Source organism: Nicotiana tabacum, chromosome 2, assembly GCF_000715075.1.
Source record: "Nicotiana tabacum cultivar K326 chromosome 2, ASM71507v2, whole genome shotgun sequence".
In the NCBI taxonomy this organism is placed as follows: domain Eukaryota; kingdom Viridiplantae; phylum Streptophyta; class Magnoliopsida; order Solanales; family Solanaceae; genus Nicotiana; species Nicotiana tabacum.
The window spans coordinates 57,817,614-57,828,972 of record NC_134081.1 but is presented as its reverse complement, the minus strand read 5'-3'; the positions used below and the strand labels follow the sequence as shown (position 1 = coordinate 57,828,972).

The 11,359-nt window shown below is 40.5% G+C and overlaps 1 protein-coding gene across 1 annotated transcript; it reads left to right on the top strand.

The window, feature by feature from the left end:
* Positions 1–8,839: 8,839 nt before the first annotated feature.
* LOC107796205 (uncharacterized protein At5g01610-like) lies at positions 8,840–10,763 on the top strand. The gene is made up of 3 exons (XM_016618950.2): positions 8,840–9,178; positions 9,543–9,597; positions 10,255–10,763. The coding sequence occupies exons 1-3, from the start codon at positions 9,092–9,094 to the stop codon at positions 10,626–10,628; spliced, it is 516 nt and encodes a 171-aa protein (XP_016474436.1). The 5' UTR covers positions 8,840–9,091; the 3' UTR covers positions 10,629–10,763.
* The last annotated feature ends 596 nt before the right edge of the window (positions 10,764–11,359 follow it).

Genomic DNA, 11,359 nt, shown 5'->3' with positions numbered 1-11,359 from the left:
GCAAGTCAAAATTACAGCTATTCATTTAGAAAACTTTTAAGAAAGACATGCCCATGACTAATCTGCTAATTTACAAAACATGGAATCAAAATAACTTTTTAATATTCAATCAAAGAACAACACTCTAAAGACAAATATTCAAGAAGCAAACAGCTTAAAAATAACTTTTTAATAAAAAAGGTGGCACAAGAACCATACTTAGACTAAGAAATTTCAAGAATTGTAAACCTCTCAGTAAATTTCTATGTTTGGTTATACAGTACATGGGTCAAGCTGCTTTTCTGTCCAAAAAATATATATTCCATTAACACTGAGGACTTACATATTGTCCTTTCACAGAAAGATAACTTCACGTCAAACAAAGTTTACTTCAGTTCAATTCTTCATGTGTCCAAATACCTAACTCAATAACATTAGCAAGCACTTCTACACTGTTAAATTCTACCGTGCTTATGCACCAAACATTACAGAATCAGTCAACTCTGAATCAAGGTACTCACGCACTCACACATCCAATAATCTGAAGAATTTATCCGGATCATATACACAACAATCTGGAACCCAAAGAACTATAGAAATGGCTAGCAACCAATGTCATATTAAAGTCAAAACAACAACACGTAAACGGGGGAAAATCACACAGCAATAGAGCTGTAAATTTTCTTTCTTGGTACAAGTAATCACGAAAGATATAATATCTAGAACAACACACAAAGACCTATACAACAACAAAGAGTTGTCAAGGCAACCACATAATTTCGCACGACAAAGGGCTGGAGGCGAAGTTAAAAAATGACTAGACTAATTAGAACAAGGTATGCAATTCCCTATTTATTATGTCAGTCGGACCTTAGGCGAGGCCGAAACTAGATATCCACACTTAGAAAAATTAGCGCTTGCTTTAATACGCGCCTCTAGGAAACTAAAATCATATTTCCAATGTCATCCGATATATGTTGTAACAACTTATCCTTTTCGAAATATTTTACACAAACCCGAGCTTTCTGGTCGATTGGCCAAATGGACCATAGAAATCAGTGGGTACGATATTGAGTATCGACCCTGAACCGCCATCAAATCTTGGCGGACTTCGTGGCTGACTTTATGCCGGCCTTCGTACCCGAGATTAAAAAAGAACTACTGATAAAATCGGGTACATCTTCGGAAGTCTAGACCCTCTTTACGGACGGTGCTTCGAATGCGAAGGGGTCCGGACTAGGCATCGTACTAAAATCACCCACAGGTAATGTAGTTAGATAGTCTATCAGAACTACAAAATTGACTAACAATGAGGCTGAGTATGAGGCCATGATTGTAGGTCTCGAACTAGCTAGAAGCTTGGGAGTGGAAGTCGTAGAGGCTAAGTATGATTCCCTCCTCGTGATAAACCAAGTTAACGGGACTTTTGAAGTCCGAGAAGATCGAATGCAGAGGTACTTGGATAAACTATAGGTGACTCTACATCGATTTAAGGAATGGACCTTGCAACATGTACCCCGAGAACATAACAACGAGGCCGACACTCTTGCAAACTTAGGTTCATCGGTCAAAGATGACAAACTCAACTCGGAGATTGTCGTACAACTCATGAGATCGGTAATCGAAGATGGTCATGCCGAGATAAACTCCACAAGTTTAACCTGGGATTGGAGAAACAAATACATAGAGTACTTAAAGAACGGGAAGCTTCCATCAGATGCAAAGGAATCGAGAGCTCTACGCACAAAGGCAGCACGGTTCACCTTGTCCAAAGACGAAACACTGTTCAGAAGGTCGTTCGATGGACCATTGGCAATATGTTTGGGACCGGGAGATACCGACTACATCCTACGGGAAATTCACGAGGGCACTTGTGGAAATTATTTTGGTGCCGATTCGCTGATCCACAAAGTAATCAGAGCAGGATATTATTGGACTGATATGGGCAAGGATGCAAGGGAGTTCGTTCGAAAATGCGACAAATACCAAAGGTATGTGCCCATGATTCATCAACCCGGGTAACTACTCCACTCGGTCTTATCCCCATGGCCCTTCATGAAATGGGGAATGGACATCGTTGGCCCGGCCCCCTCCCATCGGCCTCAGATAAGGCTCAGTTTATTTTATTTATGACTGATTATTTCTCTAAATGGGTTGAAGCACATGCTTTCGAGAAATTCATAGAAAAGGAAGTCATAGACTTCATTTGGGATCACATCATATGTTGATTCTGGATGCCATCCGAGATTGTATGTGATAATGGAAAATAATTTATCGGCAGCAAAGTAACTAAATTTCTCGAGGATCATAAGATCAAAAGGATCCTATCAATACCTTATCATCCCAGCGGGAACGGACAAGCCGAGTCGACCAACAAAACCATCATCCAAAATCTTAAGAAAAGATTGACCGACGCCAAAGGAAAATTGAGAGAAATACTACCCGAGGTCCTATGGGTATACCGCACAACATCGAAATCCAGTACCAAAGTAACACCGTTCTCTTTGGTTTATGGCGCCGAAGCTTTGATCTCGGTTGAGGTCGGTGAACCTAGCATCAGGTTTCGATATGCAATAGAGGTGTCGAATAACGAGACCATGAATACGAGCCTAGAATTGTTGGAGAAAGATGAGAAGCCGCTCTCGTCCGATTGGCCGTCCAAAAATAGCGGATCGAAAGGTACTATAATCGAAGAACCAATCTTTGACATTTTAACATCGGGGACTTGGTGCTAAGAAATGTCACCCTCAACACCCAAAATCCGAATGAAGGAAAACTGGGTCCGAACTGGGAAGGACCGTATCAGGTTCTCGAAATCATTGGAAAAGGATCCTACAAGCTCGACATGATAAACGATAAACAACTACCGAGCAATTAGAACGTATCGCACCTAAAACGATACTACTGCTAAGGTACGACCCCTCCCATTTTCATTTATATTTCAAAACTAACCCTTGCAGGTGTTCGACCAGAAGCAATGACAGATTCTTCAACACGAAGCCTTTAGGTCTGAAAGAACGCGCTGCACTCTTTTTCCCTTAGACCAGTTTTGTCCCAAATGGGTTTTCCGGGCGAGGTTTTTAATGAGGCAACTATTGATCGTGCTAACTTAGAACAATTCAATAGTATCCGAGGCCTCTTTACAATCAACCTCGAATACTGAAGGGAATTACCCTCGAATATCAAGTTCGAATATCAAGTTTGATGCGAGGAAGTTACTTCATGGCAACAGGTTCTCGATAGGAAAAATTTGTAAGGGCCAAACGGTCAACCGAACCATGCTCGCGTAGTTTGATCGAGCCCTGGCACAAAACATGTACGCATGTATAATGATTTATAAAGAGAAGTATTCTTCTTCACCAATATCTCGTACATTAGAAAAGCTTTTCTACTTCATATTCTCGATATATTATGTAAACGGGCCTAATGGCCAACAATGACCGGAGTTCGGATGATTACCCCCACAAATCGGGGACTGCCGTCCGAAAAATCAACGAGATCGAATTATATAAACTCCGAAGATCATAAAACCTCTTAGGAAACCCTCGATTTTATAGGCTACGGCCACCCCACTCGGGGATTGACACTTCGGGCAAGCTCAAAGTAAAACGAAAAAAATAAGCCCAAGAGGCAAATCCCGAACTAAAGAGGGATTTTTATAGGCCACCCCACTCGGGGACTGACACTTCGGGCAAGCTCGAAGTAAAACGGGAGAATAAGCCCAAGAGGCAAATCCTGAACTAAAGAGGCTATGGCCAAATTAACACGAATCGGAGACGTCCGAATTCCGTAACAAAACAGGTCTTCGAAATCTTTCATAAACGGGTTAAAAAGGCTACCCCCGGCAAAATCATAAAAGGCTTCGATAATATCAAGCCTCAAAAACTCTAATGAGTACAAAATTGTTCGAACTCTCGAACAATTCCTTATTTCATGCCAAGGCATTACAAGTTTCGCAAATACAAATGATAAGAAACTCTTTCGAGCCGAAAAGGGGACAAAGCCATAAACAATCTTTTTACAAAAGCCTAAGGGCTAATTTTTATCTTGAGTTCGAGAGACCATCCTCGCTCGAATGAAAAATCTAAGGGTTACCTTACTTCTAGTTCGAGCAAGTACTCACTCGACCATAAAGTCTAAGGGCTATACTAATTCAGTTCCAATCAAATTGTTTAAACCTCGGATCTTAGAATACAACTTCATAATTTTATAAGGCGGAAAGGAAGAAAGTTTTTCACAAAGTTATAAAATGGAAAGGAAGAAAGTTTTTATATATATGTCAAAAATCATTTACAAGGGCAGCATGGCCCGATCAAGTTTCTCTACAAAAGACCAAAACGGTCTTAAAAGAAACACAAAAAATACTAAAGGACTTAGTCCTCTCAGGGGGGAACATCTTCGCCCTCAAGGCCTCCTTCGCTTTTAGATCCGCTCATACTCCCGGTATCATCATCATTAGGAAAGGCCAACACTCTGGCTTCGGCTTCAAGCTCCTTAGCATTCTCGATCTTGGTTGTAAGATCGAAGCCACGAGTATGGATATCCTCGAGAGTCTCCCTTCGAGACTGGCATTTAGCATGCTCGGTAACCCAGTTTGCTCGAGCCTGAGCAGCCTCGGCAACCTCCTTTGCTTGAACCTGAGCAGCTTCAGCATCAGACCGGTAGACGGCCACCATTGCATCAGCATCAGCCGTGGCTGTTTCGACCCGATTTGGCAGCTGCAAGTTCTGTGGCCAGTCTCTATCGATCAGAAGTTGTTGAGCCCAGCCGAGACTTTAACTCCTCGATTTCCTTGGCTTGCACCAAGGCCTTCTCTTTCAAGCCTCGGAGTTGGGTCTCAGCCGAGGCCAGTTGATCTCGGGCAACCTCCTTTTCTGAGGCAAGGCGGTCCATGTTTTTTTTCCACTCCTCGGCCTCCGTTTTCACTACGTCCACTTCAACACGAAGTTGCCTGATCACATTGAACTTTTGCTGGACCTGTGGGACCGAACTGTTAGCCATCACGCCTGAGTCAGTGTCATTAACTTCAAAGATTCTTTTTACCTGCTCAGATAAATCAGCTTGCTCTTTCCTAGCTGCTTCTAGCTCAGCCCGAAGTCCTTTTGCTTATCCTTCTCTCTGCTCACAGAGAAGCTTAAAGGCATCTCTCTCCTCAGTAAGCCCTTAGATTTCAGCTTCGTACCGGCTCAGCTCCCTTCGGGATCGGAGAAACACCTCGTGATAAAGCACAGAGGCCTACAAAAATAGAAAGAAGAAATTATGCAAGGAAAGAAAAATACAAGTATGAAAATTGACAAAGAGAAAATGAACTTACCCGATTCAGGGCCTGTTGAGCTTCGTTGAAGAGACAAGAAACTCCCGCTTCGCCCGAGCTCTTCTTCAGAGCCTCCAAATCACTCAAACTGGTGGCATCTTCTACCCCAATAAAATAACCACGGAAAGGATCTTCCTCTCCATGGGCTCCCTCCCCGTGACAAGTCTCCACAGCCTGAGCATCACATATCATCGACTGGAAAAATGAAGGAAACGAGGGGGAATCCCCGATCTCTATTGCCCCAAGTAGGTTTTTTGGGGCGCCGCCTCCGTCTTGACGAGCCTCAAGCCCAATTTCTGCATCGGCATCCACCGCATCTTCAACGGCCCTTTCGTCCCGAGGTAAAGCATCTTCAATTCTCCTCCGGCCCGGGAACTCTCCTCCTCGAGTCTCCTCCTCGATCTCATCGAGCATAGACGGAGCATTATCAACTCCCATCAGTTCCGAAGTTTTCTAAATATCGGTGCTAGCTCGTGCACGCGCCACCAACCCAGAATCTCCTTCTTCTTCTTCTTCTTCTTCTTCTTCTTCTTCTTCTTCTTCTTCTTCTTCTTCTTCTTCTTCTTCTTCATCCCTTAGTCTTTGGACTGACTCCATAGTTAGTGGGATTGTATTCCCCTTGGGTTTACGGGCCGCTCTCTTTTTGGATTTTTGACCCTCGGAGTTCGAGGCCCTTTTTCTTTTAATCACCTATGCTGGTTTCGAGATAGGCGGTAAAGCTTCTTCATCACCGGACGGGGGTCTCATAGTCGCATCCTTTCCGAGACCTGCAAAAGGAGAAAATAAGTAAACTCATGCTTGGTAAAAAATGCTTGAACGATAGGCAAATCGGTAAGCCAAGAAGAAGGCTTACCACGAGTACGAGCCACCCATCGGCCCTTTGACAAATCGCGCCACGCGCGCTCGGCGTATGTTGACGTCGAAACCAGGATCCAGACCTAGTTTTCGAGGTAGGGAACCGCACCCGGCATCCAAGCAACAGCTGCATCGAGAAAAACACTGATAATAAAGGGTAAAGAAGTAAAACAACAAATAGAAATTTAAAATGGGATCATACTTACGTTTCATATTCCATTTCCCAGGAAATGGCTTGCTCTAAGCCGGGATCAGGTCCGAGGTCTTACCTAAATGAACCAGCGCATCCAACCCCGATCATTGTCTTCATCTATACTCGAGATGAATGCCTTGGTGGCCGACGTTGAAGATTTATCAGCCCACCTCGGTAGAGTCGAGGGCTATATAATCTTACGAGGTGGTCGACGGTAAAGGGAAGCCCGTCGATTTTGCTCACAAAGAAATGTAGCAGTATCATGATCCTCTAGAAAGAAGGGTGAATTTAGCCGAGGGTCACCTGGTATTTCTTGCAAAAATCGACGATGACCGGATCGAGGGGACCCAGCGTGAAAAGATAAGTTTAAACACTCAGGTACCCTTCCACATGGGTAGTGATCGCTTTCTCCGGTGCTAGTATCACAACCTCTTTGTTTTCCCAGTTGCAATCTTTCTTCACCAAATCAAGAAGGTTTTTGGATATCGAGCATATATATCTCGATACAGGCTCGCATCGACCAGCAACGATGAGGGTTTCTCGACCTTAAAGTCGGAATCAATAACACACCCCCCGGGAACAAGTTCTTTAAGGCGTGGCTCCATCATTGTTTTCTCGCCGGCCGACCAAGATGAGGAAGCAACCTCTTTCTACAGAACGGTTTTAGTTGTTTTGGCCATTTAGTTTTTATGAACAAAGAAGAATGTAGATAGAAGTATTTGGTGTTTTAGGAAAAACATGCAAAGAAATCTGAAAACTTGGAAATAGGGAGCTTTGGAGAAGGCAAAGAACTATGAAGATTAGAAAGAAAAAGATTTGAAAGTAAAAGTTTGGAATGATAAAGAAGGGGGCTATTTATTGGTTTCACAACGACGGTTCAAAACTGATAGTGGACGACCATTGACTGACGCGCATTTAATGCCTTGGTAACTGGACCGACGGGACATTTGTCGCATACGTCACAATCAGGCTCGTTGCTGACATCATCATCCACCAAGTCGAAGTTCGAAAATTCATATCGTTTCTCGTCATCTTCTTTTCGAGAAACGAGGGGACTATCTGTATACGGTCAAAACTGAGTATGCTCTTCGTATGACTAATCGAGATTGGAACATGATGGTCCAAAATTCATCATTGTAATATCGAGCCATGATACGAAGTTAGGTTATCGCGCTCGAGTCCCAGAGACCGATCAATATCGAGACCGAGTCAATATCGAGCTCGAGACCTAGAGACCGATCAATACCGAGACCGGCCAAGATCGAGGCCGAGTCAAGATCGAGCTCGAGACCCAGAGACCGATCAATACCGAGATTGACCAAGATCGAGACCGAGTCAAGATCGAGCTCGAGACCTATAGACCGGCCAGGATTGAGATCGGCCAAGATCGAGATCGAGCCAAGAAACAAAAAAGTCGTTATAGACGCATTTGGAGAGAGAATCTCGGCGGAAATCACGGCTTGAATCAAGGAAAAATTAATTAATTAATCTATCATGGGATCGCCACTATGTATTTTTTAATTATATCCAAAGTAGGGTTCTCCCACTATTTTAAGAGTGGTTATCATCTGTACAAGGGAGATTTTTTCATTCACATATTCTTTTTGAGAGATATAGCAAAGAGAGCAAATATTATTCTTTTTGGCTTTTGATATATAGTCATATTGTTTTTTCTACCAAAGGTTCTTCACTCAATTTGGAGGTAATAAAACTTGAAGGCTTAGGCCAACTAGTTCATTCGGTTTGTATTCATTCCTTTTATAACTAATTTCGAAATCAATTTATATTTTTTTCCTGATTTATATCAATTTATATCACGTATCCTTAGAACCACGTATAAATTCAACTCTATCCGTTTTTCGGGTAAACAAAAGTATAATTTGAATTGATCAAATTACAATTTCAAAATTGTATATAATTTCCGGAAATCATAAGAATATAGTGAGATGGATGAGATCACTTGATTCATAATCAGAAATTTTGAATTTGAGCCGGAACGAAGAAACTCGTGTGAGCGTTGATCCCTTCTAATGGGGCCTAGGCGATAAGAATTTGAAATAATTGAGCTAGTGTTTTAATTTCATACACCAGATGGCTATACCAAAAAATTAAAAAGAGAAAAAAGAAAAAAGGAGTTCGTATCTAGGACAGGGAGCAACAGTAACAGCTAATTATGAGGTGAGTCGAACTTTCTTTTCTTCATTTCATACAATTTTTCTCTTTTAATAAGAATTTTATTAGACGTGTTTGTGATGATTTTAATGGAAAATCTACGTAGTATAGCCGATCCAAAAAATATGACCGATAAAATATAAAAATTTTATATATTAATAAACAATATACATATTTTTTATATATTTGATTGATGAATATAATTATTTTTGGTCAACCGGCCAAATATGTCATTTGCCCGATTTTAATTATAACAATTACTCCTTTTAATTTACAATGCTTCTATATAATCTCTAAATAGTAGAATATATTTCAAAAATTGAGAAAAGAAATGTTTAAAAACATGAAAAAGCTTAAGTATTCAGTTTTTATCCTCATGGTTCAATCCGCCAGAAAAGGATTGGTAGTATTGTTATTAACTACCGAAAATTCCTCCTCTCTCTTTCCCTTTCTCAATTGCCCTTAGAGAGAAGAGAAGAAGAAGAAGAAATCTTCTAGAATCTCTAAATACAGAAATAATTACAGCCTATTTCATTGTTATTATAGAAATTTTACATTTTGTAAAGACATAAATAATAATGGATTCGATAATTAACAAAGCAGGTTCTTATTATTTTGGTCAAAAAGCCAACAAGGAGCTCAGTTCCGTCAGCAATGATCTTAATGTAAGCATTTTTTCCATGTCATTCCCATATCTAATTCCTGGGATTTTCTGTTTGTAACAAATGTAATTATCTTAGTTTTGGAGGATCTGATACTGGAATTCTTTTGTTATGTTTGTGGCATCATTAAAAGGTTCTATAAATCTGGAATTATATTTATCCTTAATAGCGTATGTTTTCTAGGAGTTGTTTGTGATCTGGTTCATTAATATTAGACTGTTCTTTCTTGTGATCTTATTTTGGAGAATTCTTCCAAATTTAGATATTTTTATCAAATCATAATGTTAATGTAAATTTGGGGCTACATGAAATTCTTCTATATTTATTTGTATTTTCTTCTTCATACTGACCTTTTCCCTCAAATTAGAACTTGCAAAACAGTATTGCAGGAGGAACCAAAAAGCTGGTGAACAAGATTAAAGGTTAGTCGTTTGCCTGCATGACTCAAATTGGCTCCTCCCTTTTTGCTTTTATCAAAAGTTTCACATATGAATTTCTCTTACATTCTATATCCCAACAATTAAAGGTGCTCGAGAGTCATACCCTTGGGCTTTTTTCCCTCGAGTTTTTAATTCACAGCAGAGATTCCGAGAGTGCTGATTAGTAGACAATGATGGAGCTACATTGGCTCAATGAGGTTTAATTGAATCTTTTTCGCCAAAAAATTACAATAGTGGATTGGTCAAAAAATACGGGCGCAGATCTATGACTAGGAGACATTGTACTAGCATTTACAGGCCCTAAATTATCAATAGGCCCTCCGAGCACGTTAAAAATTCGTCGCAGAACCGCTCCCCCCATAGGAACATTTATAGGAGCTCCTGTGTCAATCACTTCCATTCCTCATGTATGATTGAATCTTGTCCCGAGGGTAAAACAAATTCCTAATATTAAAAACAATTAGGATAGCCGCTCAAGATAAGAAGTTGAAATTTAATACTCGTACAAAGGGTTCTATAAATGCTTAATGCTGGTCAACTCTCAGTCACAACCCTTTAGCATTTCCTTAATCCCCTTAAAATCCTGTCTCCACGTTAGTAGATATATATATTGTGCCTACTTAATGTTGGGTTTTCCAGGAAAAGTGCAAAAGCCATTGCCCGAGCTGCTAAAGGAGTATGACATTCCAGTAGGTATTTTCCCTCGTGACGCAACCAACTACGAGTTTAATGAAGAGACGAAGAAGCTTACTGTCCATATACCCGAGATATGTGAAGTTGGTTACAAAGATTCATCTGTAGTACGGTTTAACACAACTGTTACTGGACATTTGGAGAAGGGAAAGTTTGCTGACATAGAGGGAATGAAAACAAAAGTGATGTTCCTTTGGGTAACAGTTAGTGTTGTTTTATGTGAAAAAACAGAGCTTCATTTCACTGCTGGGCTGAGGCGAACGCGTAATAGAGCTGCATATGAGGTCTTCAGAGATGGAATCGGCGTAGATAAATTCTAGTATGATCAACTAACTCTGAAAACTGAGTTTGTCATATAATTTGATGTTTTTTTGAGTGATTTTAACACTTCTTGATGTCCATGTAGCGGTTGTCGTAGTTATGACTTTTCTATGAAAATAATTCTGTTGATAGTAGTAACCTCTGAGCCTAGATTTGAAGTTACGTCTTTGGTGTAATAATCTAAAAACCAAATAATGCATGCACCAGCGGGAAACAAAACCCAGGGCACTGTGGCAGGGTACTGTTCTACCACTAGACCACTGGTGCTTGTTGACGAAGGTAACTGCTAAAATTCCAGTTGACATTAGTAGCATGCATCAACAAAGCCTCACTAGTCACCATCACGACAAAACATTCTTTAAACCTCTCTTAGTTGCCTGATAGACCACAAAATAAACTGGTTTAATGGTGCATTCACTATTCATGATCCATTTTGACCAAACTCATTTTGATTAAAGCAAGTTTTGGGCGAGTTGGATGGTAAATTATTATAAATTATTATTATCCTTTTAACCTGCCCAAGTTTAATTAACTTAACTCGCTTACTTGGACTACCTTTAGTTATAAATTGTTATCCTTCGTTTCTTTAATTAGAGGGTTGACCCAGGACAATGTATTTTTCAGATTATGGGTGTGCATGGGCCATTACCAATTTACTATCGATTGAGTAGTTGGGCTATTTTTAGATACATATACTTTTTTGTACCAAGTTTGCGCATAGTTATGGACG